Source organism: Eubalaena glacialis, chromosome 3, assembly GCF_028564815.1.
Source record: "Eubalaena glacialis isolate mEubGla1 chromosome 3, mEubGla1.1.hap2.+ XY, whole genome shotgun sequence".
In the NCBI taxonomy this organism is placed as follows: domain Eukaryota; kingdom Metazoa; phylum Chordata; class Mammalia; order Artiodactyla; family Balaenidae; genus Eubalaena; species Eubalaena glacialis.
In genome coordinates, this window is record NC_083718.1 from 178,510,865 (window position 1) to 178,532,596 (window position 21,732).

At 58.6% G+C, this 21,732-nt stretch overlaps 1 protein-coding gene across 9 annotated transcripts in view; it reads left to right on the forward strand.

The window, feature by feature from the left end:
• Positions 1-15,744, forward strand: part of RAP1GAP (RAP1 GTPase activating protein) — a 51,481-nt gene extending 35,737 nt beyond the window's left edge. For 3 of the 9 annotated variants that reach the window (XR_009700406.1, XR_009700407.1, XR_009700409.1), the window contains 15 exons: positions 922-1,005; positions 1,208-1,308; positions 1,442-1,571; positions 2,633-2,788; positions 3,254-3,325; positions 3,938-4,024; positions 4,454-4,591; positions 6,404-6,535; positions 9,553-9,662; positions 10,627-10,740; positions 12,314-12,437; positions 13,443-13,545; positions 13,896-14,030; positions 14,305-14,346; positions 14,723-14,769. Coding sequence is in view for 5 of the 9 variants with exons in the window: in XM_061184788.1 (XP_061040771.1) it covers positions 922-1,005; positions 1,208-1,308; positions 1,442-1,571; positions 2,633-2,788; positions 3,254-3,325; positions 3,938-4,024; positions 4,454-4,591; positions 6,404-6,535; positions 8,498-8,752; positions 9,553-9,662; positions 10,627-10,740; positions 12,314-12,437; positions 13,443-13,545; positions 13,951-14,030; positions 14,723-15,025 (1,989 nt within the window). In the remaining 4 variants the exon portion in view is untranslated. Of the gene's footprint in view, positions 1-921; positions 1,006-1,207; positions 1,309-1,441; positions 1,572-2,632; positions 2,789-3,253; positions 3,326-3,937; positions 4,025-4,453; positions 4,592-6,403; positions 6,536-8,497; positions 8,753-9,552; positions 9,663-10,626; positions 10,741-12,313; positions 12,438-13,442; positions 13,546-13,895; positions 14,031-14,304; positions 14,347-14,722 lie in introns of all 9 variants that reach the window. The other 6 variants (XM_061184788.1, XM_061184785.1, XM_061184784.1 and 3 more) reach the window with 6 other exon arrangements.
• Positions 15,745-21,732: the final 5,988 nt, after the last annotated feature.

A 21,732-nucleotide genomic window follows, 5' to 3' on the forward strand; every position in this document is an offset into this window, starting at 1 on the left:
GGTGCCTTACCCAAGGATGCACAGCAGATAAGGAAGCCTGCATTTGAACCTAGTGCTGTCCTCCTTGGAGGCAAGCCTTCCTTACCTCTGGAAACTCTCAGTGCCATTTGGGGACCCTCCTAAGGGTAATCTGTGCTCCTGAGCCAAGGCTCCACTGGTCTTGCCTTCTGACCCCAGAGGGGACCTGGGGAGAGAGAATAACACAGGCACCTCCATAGGTGCCGCCCCACAGACGGCAGCTGCACTTGCAGCTCTGGTGCTGGGTGCTGGGTTTGTGGCACTGTGACAATGTGGGATAAAGGGGAGGGACTTCTGTCTTCAGTGAGCCAGGGGGTTTCTGGAAAGAGGTGGGCCCTGAAAGACACGTACAGCCTGTGGCTCTGGCTGAATTCCAGAGTGAGGTGAGGTCGCTGAAGGCCGGGTGGTCCAGGAAAGGTCCCCTGAAGGAAGGGGCCTCAGAAATCAGGTCCTGCTTCTCAGTTACCGAAAGCCCAAGGTGAGGAGGGGAACTTGCTCAAGGCCCACAGCACACTGGTGGGACTCGGCCTGTTCTAGAATGATGAGGTGGCTTTACAGAAGAGCCGGGGAACAAGTTGGGTGTTAGAGCAGAGTAGGGGCGGGAGCTTATGGGCAGAACTCAGGAGCAATGCGCTTAGCCTTTGGAATCCAACAGACCTGAGTTCAAGTCCCAGCTCTGCCATTTGCCAGCTGTTGACCTTAGCAAGTCAGTTCCTTAAGGTCTCGGAATGTCGGCGTCTTCATCCGTGAGATGCAGTCCGCGGGAGTGCCTCCCTCACGGGCTTGTTCTGAGGAGGAAATGAGTGGATGCATGTGTAGTGCCTGGCACAGCGCTTGGCACATGGAGCAATAAACGGCAACTTGAAAAAGCAGCGTGTTTCACCCATCGTCCTGTCCCCGCAGGCCTCCCGCCTCATCGTCACCTTCGACGAGCACGTCATCAGCAATAACTTCAAGTTCGGAGTCATTTATCAGAAGCTTGGGCAGGTGTGCTCACCTCCTGCTCCCTGCCCCTCACACATCTGGCCATGTACCTGGGACCTCAGACCTTTGCCAGGGAGAGCACCTGCCCGGGGACTCAGTTTCCCAGGAGCTCAGGGGCTGCCAGAGGTCCCCCTTCCAGCCTTCCTGGGTGTGAGTGGGGGTAGGAGGCCCAGCTCGATGACCTCTGCCCTCTGTGCATCCCTAGACCTCCGAGGAAGAACTCTTCAGCACCAACGAGGAGAGCCCCGCCTTCGTGGAGTTCCTCGAATTCCTTGGCCAGAAGGTCAAACTGCAGGACTTTAAGGGGTGAGCATTGGGGTGGGACAAGCAGAGGATAATCTGACCCATGCCCTTGGGCAGGGAGGGAGCCCCCGTCCTGGCCCCCTGGAGGCCTGGCTGGGGCTGGAGACTGAGCCGTGGCCTGGGGGGCCTGGGGCAGGTTCCGAGGAGGCCTGGACGTGACCCACGGGCAGACGGGGACCGAGTCTGTGTACTGCACCTTCCGCAACAAGGAGATCATGTTTCACGTGTCCACCAAGCTGCCCTACACAGAAGGGGACGCCCAGCAGGTAGCCTGGGCACCCACCCGCCTGCTTCCCACCTGTCTTCCTGTCCCCCATTTACCTACCCATTCAGTGTCCACCACACCAGACTCAGTGGGCCCTGGGATAGAGAGATGGAAATGATCTAGTCCCCCAACTTGTGGCCTCTAGTTGGGGCAGGGTGACAAGCTACTACAATGTTGTGAAAGCCTCAGTTTCCACATCTGTGAAATGGGGATAATAATGGCACCTACCTTATAGGTGAGCATAAACGAGGGTATGCACCCAGAGTGGCTAGAACAGTATCTGGTACATAGCAGGAGCTCACTAAATGCGAGTATTTTTACAGGAAATGAAGGGTATTGTCATGTCACATGGGGGCACTTAGACTGGGCAGAGGTGGGAGGAGTCAGGCAAAGCTTTCAAGATAAAGTGACTTTTAGGCTACAAAGGAGGTAGGAGAAGGAGGAGGAGCATTCTGGGGGAAAGAATAGCTTCCATCTTCTGCAAAGGCCTGGTGATGAGGAAGTGCAAGGCATGTTCCTGGAGCTGAACTTGGAAATTTGTCACCTTGTTCTAAGCTTCCTGCAGGGCTGTCCTCCTTATTTCCCCATGCCCCCACTCCAGGGGTACAGGGGGATACAGGGGTCATGTGAGAAAAATGAAAATGTTTATTCCTTATTTTTAATGTCTTTTAATTTTATGTTAATAAGATTCTCTGTTCATTTTAACAACAAAGATATATTGAGTGGAACTTATTTGTTCAAGAGGGGCCCATGTTTGGGGTATTTAGACAGGAGGAGGGTGAGAGGTAGGGCCTGGGGACCAAGAGCCCCGGGTTCAAGTCCCCCAACTCACTGTAGGGCCTTGCAAGTCACTTCTGTCTTGGCCTCAGTTTTCTCATCTGTCACAGGATTCCAAGAAAACGAAAATAATTTTAAGACAAGTTTCTCACCACATTTTTTGGGGGGAAGCAACTCCTTAGACATGCCCTCTGCCTACCCCAAGCCCCCCGCACCTCTGCGGGCACCCTCCCCACACTCCGCGGGCCCCCGGCCAGGTGGTGAAGGCTGTGGCCCTGTGCTCAGTTGCAGCGGAAGCGGCACATCGGGAATGACATCGTGGCTGTGGTCTTCCAGGACGAGAACACGCCCTTTGTGCCGGACATGATTGCGTCCAACTTTCTGCATGCCTATGTGGTGGTGCAGGCCGAGAGTGGGGGCCCCGATGGCCCCCTGTACAAGGTGGGTGATCTCGGAGCTTCCCAAGGGCATCAGCCACCATCCCAGCCCCACCCTCACTCACTGTGAGGCCTCTCTGAGCCTCAGTTTTCCCAACTGTAAATAGGGGGACTGTCCGGAGGGCTCTGAGCCCCCCTGTCGCTGTGATGATGGAGGAGTCCCATCCTGCCCTCTCTGCTCCCTGAAATCCCTCCCCTCAGAGAGGCTGGTTACCCTCCTCCGCCCTTTAGCCTCCTCCTTCTTCTCCATCCTCGTGACTCCTGAGACCCTCCACCCCTTCCCACCACTCAAATTCAGGGCCAAGGATGGAGGAGCCAAAATCCTGGGGTTCACCCACCCAATCAGCAGTCACTGAACCTCCCCCACCAAGGGGCAGCCCTGTGCCCAGCACGGGGCAGGATAGGGAGGCGAATCAGTGGTTTCTGGCTGGTGTGGGGACTCCATGGGGACAGCTGCCCTCCCTTCCAGGTCTCCGTCACTGCGAGAGACGACGTGCCCTTCTTCGGGCCACCCCTCCCGGACCCTGCTGTGTTCAGGAAGGTGAGGGGCAGCCCCCAGCCCCCCCGTCATGGGCAGAGCAGGACTGAATGGGTGGGGGCTGAGAGCGTGCACGTTCTGCTGTATGAGGTCCTGAAGCCCCACTGTGCGCCAGGGCAGCCGGCCTCCCCTAACTGAGCAGCTGGGGCCTGGCTTTTCTGTTCATCTGGATAAAAACTGTGACTTTATTTTACAACGTCACAGAACAGACTATATCCTTGTTTTACATTTTGTGTAGCAGACTCTGTGGCCTTTCCTCATTTCTGTTGTCTTTTTGACAATTTCAGCCTTCTTCTAAAATGTTTGGGGAGAGGGGCACACATCTCTCTCACCTCTCAGGAGCCCTCACTTTGAGCCTTGGCTTCAGCCCCCCCCAATCCCCCAGACTGACGCAGTGGGAGACCCCAACCCAGCTCTCCCGAGGGGTGGGCAGCCATGAAGGGCATAGGGCTCACAGGTGCCTGGGCTGGGGGGCTGAGCCCAAGGAGATGCCCTTCTGGGAGTGAAGAGGGCAGCCCCCAGGCCCCAGCAGAGCATGGCTCAGGAGCCCCAGCCCCTTGTCTCTGTGTTCGCCTGACCCCCCTTTCTCTTCTCCTCCACGATGGGGGCTCCCAGGGGCCTGAGTTCCAGGAATTTTTGCTGACAAAACTGATCAATGCTGAATATGCTTGCTACAAGGCAGAGAAGTTTGCCAAACTGGAGGTGAGTATGCGTTCTTGGGGTTGAATCCCCCCACCCCCTAGAATTTCAGTCCCTGGGGAGAGAAAAGCTATGTTCAGACCTTGGCCTTAGGGAAAGCTGCCTGGGGGAGGACAGATTTACAGATGAGCAGCGCCAGGGTCAAGGGAGAGGAAGTAAGGGTTCATAAGGAATGCTCAGGAGGGTCTTGGAGGTAGGCGGGCTGGCACAGAGGACGCAGTGGAGGAGGGGCGTGGGGACATGAAGTCAGATCTTTGAGGGGCCACGTTGAGCCCTGGGGGCTGCCTGTGCTGTGGAGGGGCCTGAGGGAAGCCGTCTAGGCTTCTGGAGCCCAGGCCCACTTCCCACTCAGAGAAGGTGGCCGCGATTGCAAATGTGGGAAGAAGGGCTGATCCCTGGGGTCTCTCCTAACGGCCCCGCCCTGGCCCTCAGGAGCGGACACGGGCCGCCCTCCTGGAGACGCTCTATGAGGAACTGCACATCCACAGCCAGTCCATGATGGGCCTGGGTGGCGACGAGGACAAGATGGAGAACGGCGGCGGGGGCGGCGGCTTCTTCGAGTCCTTCAAGGTGAAGAGCAGGGGTCTACCTGGGTGCGAGGGGGACGGATGTGGTTGGCTTGGAATCTGGGCACGCGGTTGGGCTAGAGACAAGGTGTGGGGGTGTGGCTAGAGGCGAGCTCACATTGGAGGTGGAGTCGGGTGGGGGCGTGGCTCAGGGTGGAGTCAGGGGTGGAGTTAATAGGCGTGAGCTCGGGCTAGGTGGGCACGCAGCTGGGGTAGAGTCTGGGTGATGGTGAGCCTCTGGGTGGACTGGGCTTTAGGGTGGGCTTAGACTTGGGGGGGGTGGTCTTGGCCTGGGGTAGAGCTGCGGTTGGGAGTTGTAAGGTGGGCTCTGGCTGGGGGAGGAGTTGATGGTTGGAGGCGGGGCCTAAGCTTGGGGGCGGAGTCTGCCTGGGAGCTGTGCTGAAGGTTGGAGCCCTCTGGTGCCAAGGGTGGTGGCTCCCAGGTCAGCAGGCAGAGAAGAGAGGAGGAAGCCTCTGTCCTGACCGAGAGAAAGAAACAGAGGTCAGGGAAGGGACGTGAACGAGGGGCCATAGGAGAGGGACCTGGTCTGCATGACCTTAGGCCGTGTGACCCACCCTGGCTATCTCTGGTTTAGCTTAGTGTTAAGAGCATAGACACCCTGGGTTCAAATCCCAATTCTGCCACTTACCAGCTTGAGCATTCTCTGAGCCTCAGGTTTTTAATCTGTTGTTTAGGGTGATGGCAACTTACCTCATACAGCTGTTGAGAATTATTTGTGAAGCAGTTAGATCAGTGTAATCTAAGTTAAGAAGCAAAATGCAAAGCCCTGCCCATCTACCTCAGCAACTACCATCCAAAGTGAGAGGCAGAGGAGGAGAGAGTTCCTCTTCCCCCCACAGGGCCTGGACTCCCCCAGGCTGCAGGTCCCCAGGCGGTGGCCTCTTTGCCACTGTGTCCTCCACCCACAGGAGGAGGACTGCCCATCCTCCAGGTGCCCAGCAGGCTGGCAGGGCCTCATCTTTACCCCAGGGCAGGCCACAAAGCTGGAGGTGTGGGTTTGCATAAGAGGATTAGCCCAGCTGCCCAGGCCTGCCTTGGGCTGAGGCGAACAGAACGTCTTTGAGAAAGAGGCTTGAAGAGAGCCCTGCCTCTGCTCACTGGAGACAGGGAGTGGGTGGGAGGAACATGGACCTGGGGTGTCTTCTCTGAGCGGGGGCTCCAGTGACCCCACATCTGGTGAGTGCTGGATGGTGGATCGGGCTTAAGTTACAGACTTTCTTAGAGGCAGCGGAGCCCACGGTCAAGGGTTTGGGTTTGGCATCTGGGTTCCAGACCCACCTCTGCTTCAGTTTCATCACGTGTAAAATGGGCTTGGTGGCAGTGCCTGCTTCCTGGGGCGGATTGAGTGAGAGCAAATGTAAAGTACCCGGCCCTGAAGTGAGCATTCAGTGCAGATTGACTGAAAAAAGCAAGGGACGGAGGGAGGGAGGGAAGAAAAGCAAGGAGGAAAGCAAGCCCTAAGAGACGCTAAAAGGAGGGAATTGGGGTTTCTGGAGGTCTCTCTGTGCACGCTTTTGCTCATGACCCAGCGTCTTCTGCGGTCTTTACAACAACTGCACAACAGGTCATGAGGCTCAGAGGCTCAGAGGCTCAGAGGTGTGGAGTGGCTTGCCCAAGGTGACCCAGCAAGTTGGTGGCAGAGTCAAGGCCCACACTACCCTTGGCACATGTGGACCTGACTCTTGTGTGGTCTCATGGGAAGGGACTTCCTGAGGTCACCGAGAGTGGCGTCGGTGGCTCCTGGGTTTCCCCGAGGGGGTGAGGCCTTATGAAACCCCTACCGCCACCTTCGCAGCGGGTCATCCGGAGCCGCAGCCAGTCCATGGATGCCATGGGGCTGAGCAACAAGAAGCCCAACACCGTGTCCACCAGCCACAGCGGGAGCTTTGCACCCAACAACCCGGACCTGGCCAAAGCGGCTGGAATAGTGAGTGCCCTCCCCCAGGGGCCCCGCCTCCCCCCGCTGCCCTGCTGTCCGAGGGCTCATCCTGGGCTCTAGGCTAGGTCTAGCCACTGCTCTCCATGGGGTCAGGTGCCCAGGCTGTGACACTGGGATGCTGAGAGCCTGCAGCCCCCTCCCCAGCTCCTCGGCCCGCCCCACCTCCTGGCCCCTTATTCAGCTGTGTCTGTTCTGGGGCAGCTTCTGTGTCACATTCCTTATGAAGCACCTACTGTCTGTCATATGCTGGGGATTGGGCTGCTGTATGGACACCTCCTGTCAAGCCTTGAGTTTCTGGGAGCGCCTATTGTGTGTCAGGCTGTGGGCACGCACTGTGTGTCAGGACCTGGATTTCTGTGTGAGCATCTGCTGTATGCCTGGCTCTGAGATGCTGGTGGGTACCGCTGTGTGTCTAGACTTGGGCTGCTGTGTGAGCACTTACTGTGTATTAGGACCCGGGTTGCTGTGTGGACATGTACCTTGTGAGCATCTACTGTGGGCCTGGCCCTGAGATTCTGTGAGCACCTATTGTATGTCAGATCCTGGGCTACTGCGTGGACCTAACTCTGTAAGTGTCTGCTGTGTGCCCAGCCCTGAGCTGCTGTATGAGAATCCACCATGTGTCAGGAAATGGACTGCTGTGATAAGCCCTGGATATCAGTGAATACCTTCTCTGTGTCAGGAGATGAGCTGTGTGAGCACCCATTATGTGCCAGGGCCTCTGTGGTTGTGCCCACCTATTGTGTGTCAGGACCTGGGCTTCTGTGTGAGCCTCTCCTGAGTGAGCACCTACTGTGTGATTACTTACTGTCTGCCAGGCTCTGTGGGATTCTGCTACTAATACTCAGGGGGTGTGCTGGGCACAAAGGATGAATAAGGCCTTCAATTGTGGGCCAGTCTGCTTTCTGCTGCCCAGTGGTCACCCCCCAGCACTGCACCTACCGCTCTGCTGCCCCTTCCCCATCCATCTTTCCTTCCTTCCTTCCATCCACCCGTCCTTCCATCCATCCGTCTGTCCATCCATCCATCCATCCATCCACCCACCCACCCATCATTTACTGACTGATTGCTGCATGCCAAGCAAGCCCTGTGCTCAGTGCTGTGAGGCTGTGTCATGTGGCAGGAGGGACCCCCTCCACCCCACCCCTGCCCCATGGGCTGACCTGGCCAGGGAAGCAGGGCGAGTCCTCTGTGTTCCAGCAGTCACCAAGCCCACTGTCACTGGAGAAGCAGGCCCACCCTCCTCCAACCCCAATTCACTAGCCACTCCCTTCCTTCCCCGCCAGAGTGGCCCAGCCTCCTGTGGGTGGCTGTAGAGGGGCCCCAGGGACAGGGCCAGACCAGCAGCACCCACCGTGGCAGTAACCAGACCCATTTCTGTTTTTGTTTTTGCACAACTGTCCCCTCTCTTCATGTTGCTTCCTTTTCCTTCCACTCTCTCCTCTTTCCTTGTTTTCCCTTCCCTTTTTCTCTTCCCCTCCTCCACCCCCTGCCTCCCTCCACCTTCTTGCACTTGTGTATTCTGTCCTCTTGCACCTGTCTTTTTACTCCCTCTCCTCCTCTTTCTCGAACTGTTTTCACCCTTGATTTTCCCTTTGCGCCTGCCCCTCCCTCTCCGTCTCTGTCCGTCTTGCTCCCCGGGTCCATCTCTGTGTCTGTCTCTCCGTGTTTCACTCTGCACCCCTTCTCATGTGACTATTTGTCAATCTCTCTCCTCTGTTCTCTCTGTGTCTCCTCCCACCTCTTCTCTCCTTCCCTTCCCCGGCCTTGTCTCTCTCAATCCCCTGCCCCACTCTCTTCTTTGTCCCTGTCTGTGTCTGTCTGTCTTTCCCTCCTTTCCCTGTCTTATTTCTCTGTGCCTCCCCCTCCCGCCATCTCTGTCTCTCTGACTCTCTCTATGTCTGTCTCTCTCTCTCTCTCTCTCTGCTCCCACCCTCTGCTGCTTGCCAGTCATTGCTTATTCCTGGGAAAAGTGCGAGTAGATTCGGACGCCGGGGCAGTGCCATAGGCATAGGAACCGTGGAAGAGGTTGTCGTCCGCGGGGCCGCCGGCTCTGGAGGCTGCCTGCACGCGCTGTTCTCTGCTCGCTCTCAGGACGGAGGCCATATTGGGGACGTTGCCCCCCTCCCCCCGGGACAGGCCCGAGGGCTGGCAGGATGGAGTGCCAGCAGCTCTGATGGCACTCAGCACCTGCTTTGGGGCCTGGCACCTGTGCCAGTGCCACTGCCCCCCCCCCCCCGCCCACCAGGGGCTCTGGCCCTGCCCTGGCCCCTGGGACTCTGGCCCAGTCCCTGCCTTTAGGATCTGGTACCTAAAGACCCTCTGTCCAGCTGCACGTCCCCCAATATCGCCGGTTCTGCATGGAGCGCCATCGCCCTCCTCTGCCCTAACTCCCTGTCCCGACCATGAACTGGCCTGGGGGTTTCTGCCCATCTGTGCCTCCATGGGGCCCACCTTCCCGCCTCCCCAGAGAAATGGGGGACATGCTTCTGGTGCCTAGGGCATCCCACCATAGTGTATGAGTAAACTGGGCCGGAGGGCATCTTTCAGCTGCTGGGCCAGAACCTCCCCCAGCCAGTTTGGAGATTCCGAGGTGTAGCAGGGGGCAGGGGCTTGGGTTGCCTCACCCACTCTCTCCCCACTGCCCGTAGGCTGCAGGTCCCATGAAGTCCTGGGGGCAAAGAGGCAGCAGTCATTCCGAGGACTTGGCCTCCTCCAATCCCAGCCCAGAGTGGCTGTCCAGCTCCCTCAGGCTTCTGCTCTTCTCCTGGACTAAGATGCTGGGTCCAGACCTGCTGTGTGACCTCATGGGGGCCTTTGCCCTCTCTGGGCCTGTTTCCTTACCTGTAAATTAGGACGGCTCTCTCTGGAGATGGACAGTTCTCTCATTTTTCTTGCTCATTGTCTCTGCTTCAGGGCCTGGGCAGCAGGGCCCCAGGGTGGCATGTGGGGGGCACGGGGGCTCCTGGAGCAGGTGGGTACTGAGTTGGGACCTCTCCCCGCAGTCACTGATTGTCCCTGGAAAGAGCCCCACCAGGAAGAAGTCGGGCCCGTTCGGCTCACGCCGCAGCAGTGCCATCGGCATTGAGAACATACAGGAGGTGCAGGAGAAAAGGTGGGTGCAGCAGAGGGGGTGGGATGGCGTCCTGCGTCTCCTCTGGCTCCCCCCGACCCCCATTCAGTGGCAAAGCACAGCAGGCAAGAGGGAGCTCCCACGCTTCTCCCCCTCTGTCCCCACCGGTGACTACACGGTCAAATCCCTGCTCTGCGTCAGGCACCAGGGCCAGCTCGTCACCTGACATGAAGCGCTATCATCCAGTCCCAGCTCTGCCGGCTCCCAGGGGGGGTCACACCTTGCACATCAAGGAGCCATAGGTCAAGGGGTCAGGGGCCTGCCCAGGTCACACAGCTGGTGAGGGGCAGAGCCAGGATTTGAGGCCTGGTCCATGGAGGTCTGTAAGTGCATCTGTGTGGGCGGGGTGTGGACAGCACACCGTCTTACCAGCAGGGAGTCTCCGGGAAGCAGAGGATAGTTCCTGGGTGTGAGTCCTGTCTCCACCACACTGGGGCTGTGTGACCTTGGGAAAGTCACTGTACCTCTCTGAGCCTCACTGTCCCAATCTGAAAAATGGGGATAAGAGCACAACCAACGGCATGGTGCTGCTGCGGGGATGTGTGCAGTGCATGTGAAGCAGGGAGCAGGTGCACTGAGGCCTCAGGAGTGGAGCTGGCACTGTCCTCAAAAGCAAGAGAGCCCAGAACCCCATGAATCCAGGGTTCGAGTCTTGGCTTCGCCATGTCCTAGCTGCGCGTCCCTGAGCAGGTTCCTTCCCATCTCTGGACTCCAGTTTCCTTATCCATAACAGGGTCTTAAGTAGGTGCTCTCACAGCACCTGCCCCCTCCTTGGCCAGGCCAGCCCAGGAGCTGCAGGGACTGCTCTGGGGCTGGCCCCTGAGGATGTAGGGTGTGGGTACGAGGCAGGAGGCACCCATGACCTCCTCTCACCACCTGGGCCTCCTTCTACCCTTGATGCCAGGCCTGGTGCTGAATCCCCCCACTGCCCCCATGTGCCCCGCAGGGAGAGCCCCCCGGCTGGCCAGAAGACCCCAGACAGCGGGCACGTCTCACAGGAGCCCAAGTCGGAGAACTCATCCACTCAGAGCTCCCCAGAGATGCCCACGACCAAAAACAGGTTGGGGCTCGGGGCATGCTGAGCCGGGGGGCTTGGGTGTGGTGGGCCCATTCATTCTACCCCCTGTATGGGCCCAGGCCTGCCGGGAGTGTTGACACAGCCATACCACGGCGGCAGGGGACCTGATTACTCTCCTAGGTCCTCCTTTGACACACACCCACTGAGCGCTTTGTGCATGCCAAGCTCTGCAAGACAGCAGTGAGCTGGACATACACGGCCCCTGCCTCGTGGAGCTGACAGTCCAGCGTAACATAACCTAATAAGCTACTTCCAGATAGTGATGATAGAAAAATAAAGCAGAGGATATGATGAAGAATGGGTGGGGGTGGGGCGTTAGGTGGGTGCTCAGGGAAGACATCTACCAAGGGGTGGGGTTTGAATTGGGAGCTGAGTGAGGAGTCAGCCCTGTTAGGTCTGACTTACAGTGGCATGGCAGAGGGAAGAGGGTTTCAGGTAAGAAACACGGCAAGTGCAAAGGCCCTGAGGCATGCTTGGTGCAGTTGGAGCTGAATGAGTGAGGCTGGGCCCAGGCGGACACCGGTAGTGGAGGGGATGAGGTTGGAGAGGCGGGTGGGGGCTAGGTCACGGCTTTGAAGGCCATGTGAGAACTTTGAGACTGGCAAGGAGGCTTTGGAAGATTTTAGTTAAGAGGGGTAGTGGTGCTTTAACAAGCTGATTGTGGTCACCATGTGAAGGCTCTGAGGGTGGGGGCAGGAGCAGAAGCAGGGAGGCCAGCCAGGAGGCTGTCCCTCCGTTCAGTGCTTGTTGGCTGAGCCCCTTCTGTGTTGGCTGCCGGGGGTGAGGGGGCTGTTGAGAGGACCCGGCCTGGGCTGAAGAGTCAGGCAGGTGAACAGAGAAGCAGGAAAGGGCGACAGGGACAGGGAGAGACAAAGCTGAGCAGAGAGGGTCATTCCCACAGCAAGGAAGAATCAGGGAGGGCCTCCTTGAGTAAGCAACCCCTGGCTGGTTTTTGAAAGGTGAATTTACTTTTTGGGATTTGAGGGAAGGAGTGAGACTCCAGGCAGGAGACACAAAGGCCCTGAGCATGGGACAAAATTGTGAGAGAGTTAAAAGAGAGTAGACTGTGGAGTTGGAAGGCCTGGGTCCTACCGGTTCTCCCACCTATGGCTGCGTGACCTCGGGCTGTGTGCCCATCCTCTCTGTGCCTCGGTGTCTGCTGCTCTGTAAGATGGGTCTAATAATGATAGCGATGAGATAACTAGGGTAAAAGCACTTAGAACAGTGCCTGGCACAGAGCAAACCTGCACTAGATGGCAGTATTGTTGTTAATAGTTATGATTGAACATCCAGCCAAGGAAATTGGACTTTATCTGGGGCAGTGGGGATCCAGGAGAAGAGGGTATTGAGTAGGGGAGGGGCATGATAGGATCCGCGTGTTAGGAAGGACAGTGGCATCAGGGAGGCTCAGAGGCCCAGGGAGCTATAAGGGGCCAAAAAGGCACTTGGCTGGCTGCAGGCTGGGCCGCCCTGGGCCGGGAGGGCAGGGGCATGGGGTCTTGGCCCAGGAGGTGCCCAGTGTGGATGCTGGCTGATAGGACGCTATCTGTGGCAGAGCGGAGACAGCAGCTCAGAGAGCAGAAGTGCTGAAGGACTTCTCCCGCTCCTCGTCCAGTGCCAGCAGCTTCGCCAGCGTCGTGGAGGAAGCAGAGGGTGTGGACGGGGACGATACAGGCCTGGTGAGAGGCCCAGGGAGGGGAGGTGCCCCACAACGGCCTGAAGGGGGTGCTCTTTGGTCCCTGGAGATGCTCTGGGTGGAAGCATGAGGCTGGGCGTGGTTGAGTTGTGATCAAGGGACTCAGCCCAAAGGAGTAATGCAGACTGACCTTCCCTTACTCTAAAGCCTTCCATGGCTCCCCAGTACCCCCCACAGCCCAATCTCTGAGGCCATTGAAGATCTAGCCCCTCCCTCCCCAGCCTCGTCTCTTACCACTTCAGCCATTCTGCCCTCCTTTGCAGTCCCCCAAACCAACCAGGCTTACTCTACTTCTGGGCCTTTGCACATGCCATTTCCTCTGTCTGGAGCACTACCTGCTTCCTCCTTCCCACTTTGTCTGACTGACTCATATTCATCCTTCTCAACTCAGCCTCATATCACCTTCTCCTGAAGGCCTGCCTTCCTGGTCCCAGGGTAGGTTAGGAGCCCCCTTTACACTCTCATAGACCCTGGGCTCTGTCCTTGGAACCTGTCTGTCATGCTTCACTCAACAGTCCTTCGGCGAGCGCTGTTCCTTGCCACGCCCCGTGCCAGGTGCTGCATGGGCAGAGGGGACAGTGCAGACCAAGGCCCTGCCCTGTGGGGCTTGTACTAGTCTGGAATTGTACTAGTCTCTTCACAGCCTGTCTCTCCTCTCAACTTCAAGCTCTCGGAGGGCTGGGACCTTTCCTGATTTCTCTCGGTGGCTTGGCCCACGAGAACATCAATAAATGTTTGCTGAATGAATGAATGGGAGCGCACGTGTGCGTGTGCACGCGCGCGCCTGGGTCTGTGTCTGTTCCCACTCTGTCCTCCTTTGGTCCCCCCTGGGGCAGACATTGCTGGGCCCTCATCCTCTTTGCAGAGGGGCAAGGCTAGGGGGTTGTGGATTGCAGCAGCGAGGGGGTGGTGAGGAGGGGAGAGGGGAGCCAAGCCAGTGCCATGGCCAAGGGCTAACCTCCCTCTTTCTCTCCTCCCCCATCCCCAGGAGAGTGTCTCGTCCTCGGGGACGCCCCACAAGCGGGACTCCTTCATCTATAGCACGTGGCTGGAGGACAGTGTCAGCACCACAAGTGGGGGCAGCTCCCCAGGTACTGGCCAGGGCCAGCTTCCCCCGCCACAAGCAGGGCCAGTCTTGTGGTGGGCCGGGGACAGAGCTGGGCACAGAGGGTCAAAAGCAGTTCTCAGGCCCCAGGTGGTGGGTGTGTGATGGGACTGCCCCTGACATGGGGACAGTGGGCTGGTCATTATCCAGCCTAAGGTGGTTGGTGGCTTGGAGGGCTGGTGGTTTCCAGAAAGGCCTTGGAGGATGATGGGGGAGGGGGTTAAAGAAGGGAGTTAAGGGTGGGAGTCCCAGAGGGAGGGGCTCGGTGGAGTTGGGGAGCATTGGTGCCGACCGCCCATCCATGCCCCCGTCTCCCTGGTGCCTCCCCGCGGCCAGTGAGGTGGCTCCCTCCTGCCTCCCTCCCCAGGCCCCTCTCGGTCACCCCACCCAGACGCCGGCAAGTCGGGGGACCCTGCATGTCCCGAGATCAAGATCCAGCTGGAAGCATCTGAACAGCACATGCCCCAGCTGGTACGCACAGCCACCAGGGCCCTGGCCACGGTGGGGACAGGTGGCCTGGAGCCTGGCCCTGTGGGGAGCCCTACCTGGGAGGGGGATTGGCTGTTGGGGAGAGGCATCAAAGCGACCAGGGGTCCCCAGGGATGGGGGCTGGACCAAGGGGCCCCCTTAATCCTGGAGGGGTTGGGCTCGTCCAGCCTGGGCACAGCCAGTGACTTCTGCTTGCATGTGTCTCCCATGTCATCTGTCCTGTCACCTGCATTGCCGCCATTCTCTGTCTGTGCAGGGCTGTTAGCCAGGATGCCCCTCTGAAGGTGACACTGAGCAGGTCAGTACCAGCCCTCAGCTTCTGTTTGGTGGGGAGAGGGCGGGGGTGGGCCGACTTCCCTCTCTTCCTCTGTCACCTCTCTTGGGTGAGAGCTATGTATCTAGGTTTGAGTCCTCTGCCACTCAGTTGCTAGGTGACCGTGGGCCTCAGTTTCCTTAGCTGTACAATGGGTCTGATAAATGCTGCCTCACCTCTGCCCATGAGTTTCTGGGAGGATTTGATGGGAGCCTGAAAGGGACTTGGGAATTGTTGGGAGGGAGGGGTCTAGGGGGTTCCCAGTGGGATGGAAAGACCCAGAGCCTGGAACTCCAAGGGTGGGCCCCTTCCGCATCTGTCCCCCTGCTTCATGGTGCCTCCGTCTCCCTTTACCCTGCAGATGAGGCCGCAGAAGCACAAGGTGAAGACGCTGTGTCAAATCCAGGCAGACGGGACCTCTGCCCCCGAGGCCAGCACCAGCCTGTGGGCTGCCCCCGGCCTCCCCAACCCTCCTCCTGGCCCACTGTCTGGGCTGTCTCTGCAGGGCGGAGCCATCCAGACCTGGGAGTGGGGAAGCTGCTGGCACCATCCCCACCCCCTGGGCTGGGGGGCCGGCTGGGGCAGGGAGTGGTCACTTGAAACAGGACTCCAGGCCTGGCTCATCTGTCACCCCTGGGTGCTCCTCTGGACTCAGGGGGAGTGAGCTGGAAGGGGGGATTGAGACATCTCAGTGCATACAGAGCCTACTATGGAGGCCGTGGGGTGTGACGTGTGGTAGAATGAGCACTGGGCTGGGAGTCCTAAGTCCTAGCTTTTGATTTGGGTTCTGCTCTGTGACTATGGGCAAATCACTCTCCCTCTCTGGGCGCCTCTGCTATAAATGGACAAGATTATTTCAGAGGTCACTGAAGGCTGTGAGTCCATGCACCTGCCCCAGAATGGAGGATTGTCGTCCCAGGGACCTCCCATCACCCTACCCTGCTTCTTGGGGTTCCTGGGGCCCCCGGTGGGCCGAGGGGCAGGGAGCTGGCTGTGCCCATTGCCCCTCCTGGACCCTCAGTCTCTACCACAGATCTGCCGATGCCCTGTCCACTGCCTCCACGACAGACGAGTGACCCGCTTGTGGGGGAAGTGGGAGCTACCTGGCTCCTCAGCCAGCACCCAGCTTAACCCTTGCCTTCCCATGCTCCTGGGCACGCCGGGCCGAGGGGTCTCAGCTGGCCTAGAGTTATGGGCCGCACCTTTGCGCCACCCTCACCCACCATGGAGGGGGCAGCCAGGCACAGCCCACATCCTTGTGTGTGTCTGTCCACACTTTTTAGGCGCCACGCCAAAGGCCAGCCTTCCGGCCCCAACACCCATTTTGGAAGCCCCCCGTGGCCGTGTGTATGTCAGTAACAGTTGTACAAAATAAATTCTATTTATCGCTATTGTACCCCGAGTTGGATGTGGCTTCGTGTGACCCCACCCCCCACCTGGATCAACCCGACAGATCTCAGTGGCACCATGGTGGCGGGGGAGAGCCTATTCACCCCCGAATCAGAGCAGCTGGGTCTGCGAGCACCTCCAGGGCCAAGCCGCAGGCTCCATGACCACCAGCTGTGGCTTCCCCCCCGTGGCCCTGCCCTTTCTTCCACCTTGCTCCCCTCTCCACAGGGGGGAGAACGTGGCTTTGAAGGTCCAATCAGGCAGACCTAGATTGGAGTCCTGCCACCATCTCTTAACTCTCTGAGTGGCACTGAGAAACTTACAAGCTTCTCTGAGCCTCAGTTTCCACTTCTGTAAAACGGAAGCGATAGTACCTCTCCCAAGGGTTCGTCATGAGGATTCACTGAGCTGGAGCATATGGGACACCTAGCACAGCGTCTGGCACCCCGTGGGTTCTCAAGGATCCGCTTTCCTCTCCTTTCCTATGCCCAGTGAAGCTCAAGGGTTTCCCCTATGTGGCCACCTGGGGGCGCCAAGGGATTGCTTACCCGGAATGATGGGGGTGGGGAGATGGCGATGAATCTGTCCAGCTGCTGGAAGGAGCTCACAGTGCAGAGCGGTTACAATAAAGGGTGACGAATGCCCTGGCGGGGGTGGGGGGCGGGGACGAGCATGGGGTCCAGCCTGGCTAAGGGAAGAATGGGGAAGACTCTGGAACAGTGGTGCCTGAGCATCCTGGAAAGGCTTAGGATAGTGTCCCTGGGGGAGCGAGCTGCAGGTGCAAAGGTAGGAGGTGAGAGTGCTGCTTGCAGTCGGGAAGGGAGCCAGCAGTTCTGAATGATGGGAAGGTGATGATGGAGGGGCAGGGAGATGGGGCAGAGATGAGGCCAGAGGTCACATGGCCTTGGGTGCCAGACCAAGGGGCTAAGGCTTTATGCTGAGGGCAGTGGGGAGCCACGGAGGATGCGAAATAGCAGTAGAAAGAGAAGTGGGGGCTGCTGGTGGGGACTGGCTGGGCAATGTCAGCCCAAGGAAGGGAGGACCAAGGAGGCCATTGCTGGGTGCAGAGGGTAACCGGGACAGTGGGCAGGTCTGGAAGATGCTGGGAGACTTGAGCATCTGGACGAAGGGCCTGATGTGATGTGGGGCTGAGGGAGGACCTGAGGAGCCTTGGGGCGGGGCGGTGGGGTGTTCTGGCCTGAGTATTGGGTGAATGGGAGGGTCTCCTCTGAGGTAGGAGCACAGGAGGAAGAGCAGGTTGGGGGATTTGGGGTATGGGAGGGTGGGCACAGAATTGAGTTCCTGTGGGACTAACCATGCCTTGGCCTCGCCCCCTCCCCACCACAGCTCCCATGCGCTCCCCAGGACGATGCTGGGTGCACCCCAGGGCCTTTCCCGACAGGGCCCTGCTGTGACCCTCAGATGTCTGGGGCCACCCAGGGGTGGTGACTCACATCCACTCCCCAACCCCGCCCACCTGGGTTTGGCCCTGGGCAACCCTGGGCTCAGTGGGTCCCCTGGTAACCCCCCTCCCCTCCTCTGCCTCACCCCTGTTCTCTAACCCCTCCCAGGCCCTGGCTCTTCCCCACTCTCTGCCTCAGTCTCTTACCCTGTCTCCTCCCATCCCACCACCAAGGGCCAGTAGCCCCATTTCAGCACCAAGATCAAGAGCTTAGCTCTGAGCCTGTTCACCTCCTAGCTCTGTGACTTTGGGCACATGACTTTGGCTCTCTGGGCCTCAGGGTCTTCATCTGTATGATGGGAATGCTAATAGCCCTGCCCTTGGTACCCTGATGTGAGGATTCAATGAGGTGATACCTCAGAAAGTTCTTGGTGCTGCCCTAGCACACAGTGGGCTCAAAAAATAGTGTGTGTTGTGTGTGGGGACATGCAGTTGGCCATTAACGAGGACCATCTCCGTAACCCGCATCAGAGGCTGTGGAGTCGCTCTCTGAATGGGATATGGAGCGGCTGATGCGGAGCCCGGCACAGGTGTCTGGATACAAGGCGTTGGGAATGTACAGTTATCAGTTGCTTCCCTGAGCCTCAGCTTCCTGGACTTCACTGGGGTTCACGATCCTCGTATAAAAGAAGTGGGGCACCCCTGCTTGTATCCCTTTATGATGTGCCCCACCCCACAGCTCTGGCCCGCAGCTGAGCTGGAGCGGAAGCAGGGGGCCAGGCTGATGAGCAGAACCTGCCTTTGCCCCTCGGCCTGCCCGGCTTGTGGCAGAGCCCCCATCAGCGGGAAGGGCCGGCCTCCGGGCTGGGTTTCAGCCCGGGTCCCCGCCCCACCCCTCCAGGCTCCAAGGTGGGGCTGGGGGAGGCCGAGGACGAATCTGGCCTCTGGGATCAAAGTGTCCAGTGCTGTTTCTCTTGTGCCCGCGCCAGCTCTGTGCTGGTCCTGGGTTCTGAGGTGGGGAGGGCGAGCCAGGACACTGACCCGAGGCTGAAATTAGGGCTTGGGCGGGGGGCGCCGGGCTCCGGAAAGCACAGGACTCTGCTTAGAAATAACTCTGGTGGTGGAAACGGCAGCCAAAAGTTTCTCTGGACGCAGGAGGCAAGAGGCCTCCATGGAGGGACTTGGGTGCCTGGCTGACCCGACAGCCGCGTCTCCCCTGCCTCAGAGCTGGGACCTGTCTCTCCAGGTCTCAGTTTCCTCACCCATAAAATGGAGGCAAAGCCCTACCTGTTGCTGTCAGGCCAAGAAGCTGTCATGGCCTCTAAGGGATGTGGCATAGACCCCATGCCCAATAGGAGGGGTCCTCCCCGTCCCCCAGCAGCTGGGGCATCCCTGGACATCCATGGCTAACTCTAGGGCAACATTGCCAAAGAGCCGGCCACAGGCCCAGGCCCGCCCAGTGCCAGGGGACTGGGACCTGGACATTCTCTGCTGCTCAGGCCACAGGGGGTACTTAACCAGGGACCCTGGAATGTGGAGGTCCCTCCCTCCTTCCCTGTACCCGCCCTGCCAAGGGGACAGTCAGGGACGGAGCCTCCTGAAATAACCAGATCTGGTTAGCAAGGCTAATTTTAAAAGCCACTGTGGCTGCCCCATAGGCCCTTCTGGGAAACCATGAATGTCCCTGTGTTTGCCCCTGGGAGGCAGGGTGAGGGGAGAGCAGAGGGGCTGGGAGGACTCCCACCCCTGACTGCCAGTGCCGGAGACCCCAAGCTGCCTCCCAAGGCCTGCCCATCCAGGGCCCAGAGCTCTGGCCCACTACAGGGGCTCAGGGGCCCAGCCTCTGCCCTGATCCACTCAGAATGAACCCTGGTGGGCTCTCAGGATGCTCCACCCTCTGTACTGGTCTCCCTGAAGCAGTTCTGGGCAGGGAGCCTTAAGCTCTCTGTCTGTCTCTGTCTTGGCTATCTCCCACAGTCTCCATCTGCTTACTGTTTATGTCCCTTTTTCTCTGTGTCTCTGCCTCTCTCTGTCTCTGACACTCGAGGTCCCTCTCTGCAGCTGTGACTCTATCCCCCTCTCTCTGGGTCCACCATGCAGGAGGCCCCCGCAGCCTTCTGACAGTCTGTAGGCTGGACTGTGCATGCCAGGTAAGGGGTAAGTGTCCACCTGGGAGCTGGGGCTGCAGGTGGGTCCTGGTGGGGGAGGACAGTAGTCCTGGGGACCGACAGGAGCTGTAAGTGGGCAGGCAGGGGATGTGTCATGATCTGGGCCATCCATCCAGGCCAGGTGCAAGCAGAAGAATTGAGCTCCAGGGGTAGGGTGGCCAGATTTAGCAAGTAGAAACACACAGAGCCCAGTTAAACTTGAATTTCAGATAAACAAGGGATGATTTTTAGTTTAAGTATACCTCATGCAATGTTTGGGACATACTTAAACTAAAAATCATCCCTTGTTTATCTGAAATTCAAGTTTGACTGGACATCCTATGTTTTATCTGGCAGCCCTATCGGGGAGGCTCTAAGAATGAGAGGAGAAACGTGCTCTTAGGAGCAGCAGGTTCTATAGACCGAGGGAGCCCCCGCCTGGCGGGGATGTCACAGCCATGCCTGTGGGAAATCCCTGTCTGATGTGGGAGGAACAGCTCCTGCCCACAGGGAGCTTTCAGTTTTCTGGGGTGGGGCCAGTCCTCAGGAGCTTGGCTGGCGGGGTGCGGTGCACGTGATACACAGACACCAGTTACCTCCTCAGGGGAACCATAGACATCAGAATGGAGGGTCTCTCCTGAGCCCCGGTGCCTCATCCAGGGCCTGGCACACAGTAAGGGCTTCATAAATATTTGTTGAATGAATGAAGAATTCTCCCAACCCATGCCCACAGCAGTGGGGTGGTGCCTGGCCAGCAGGGGCTCCAGCACCCTACCTGCCCCTCCCAAGCTCCTTGGATCCAACGGGCGTGTGGACTGCCCTCACCCCAGCGGCTCCCCAAAGTGAGCTGTGGAGGGGGAGGAGCAGGGCAGAGGGCATAGAGAGATGATGCCAGCTTTCCTCCTACCCCACCCTCACCCCAGACCCCAATCCCAACTCGGAGTCCAGCCTGGGCAAGCATGCAGGTCGGGGCTGGGAACTAGGTCAGGGTGGCCGCTGGCTTCTGGCATTGGGGGCTTTTTGGGACTAAGGTAGGGGAGCAGGCCAAAGAGGTGCTGATCAGTGCTCCTTAGGGGGACATTTGGACAGTTGGGAGATTCCTGGGACCCAGAAACTTGAGGACACTTGTTTCTGGGGAGGTAAGATTTGGATCTTTTCCTGAAGTGCATTGATCTCAGGGGTCTTCCTGAAGGGGCCAACTAGGGAGAGGCCTGTGGTTCTCCCACACCTCCCCCAGGACAGAGTCCCTTAAACAGCCTTTTTGTTCATTCATTCATACATTCATTCATTTATTCACTTGCTGATCCCTCCCTCACTGCCGCCATTCGCTGGGATGACCCGGCTCCAGGCCAGGTGATAAAGGACTGCAGCATCTCTTCTGGTCTCAGTAGGAACATACCTGTTCCAGTGCTGGCCCTGCCACTGGCTCCCCGTGTGACCTTGGGCAAGTCACTGACCACTTTGAACCTCAGTTTCCCCATCCCTACAATGGGGATAACGCTAGCAGCTCCCTCCTGGGCTACTGTGAAGGGTACGAGATGATGCCAGCCCTCGGTGAGAGAGCTTCAGAGGGGGAGCCACCATGATTATTGTTGTTATTATTATTATCAGTCTCATTTTTTAAAGTTTTATTTATTTTATTTATTTTTGGCTGCGTTGGGTCTTCGTTGCTGCGCGCGGGCTTCCTCTAGTTGCGGCGAGTGGGGGCTACTCTTCTTTGCGGTGCGCGGGCTTCTCATTGCGGTGGCTTCTCTTTGTTGCGGAGCACGGGCTCTAGGCACGCAGGCTTCAGTAGTTGTGGCTCGCGGGCTCAGTAGTTGTGGCTCTTGGGCTCTAGAGTGCAGGCTCAGTAGTTGTGGCTCTTGGGCTCTAGACTGCAGGCTCAGTAGTTGTGGCGCACGGGCTTAGTTGCTCCGCGGTATGTGAGATCTTCCCGGACCAGGGCTCGAACCCGTGTCCCCTGCATTGGCAGGCGGATTCTTAACCACTGCGCCACCAGGGAAGCCCCATATTATCGGTATCATTTTGAGGCCCCTGTGGGTTGGTCAGGGAGTGGCTGGCCCCAAGGCCCAGGCCCCATGGCCAGTGTCACACTGAGCCATCCCGATAGGCCCGCTTCCTCTCGGTGCTTCAGCCATCTTGGCCCCCATCCCTCTTTTTCAAGGCATGTCAGCTCCTTCAAGGTGCCTCTGGCTTCTAGATCAGCAAGAAATCCTTCAGAGAAAAGTTAGAGGTGGGGACAGAGCTTGGCGCGGCCATCCGGTGGCAGGGCTTGGGCCTGGCCCCCCAGCCTGCAGCGTGAGCTGGAGCTGGTCCCTCCTGCTCGGGCCTGGTTTCCCCAGTTGTACAGCGAGGGGGCGGGGCTGGACGTCCTGCCACCGCCTGGACGGGGCCCTCTGTGTGTCATCCTGTTAGTAACGGGTTAGCTCGGAG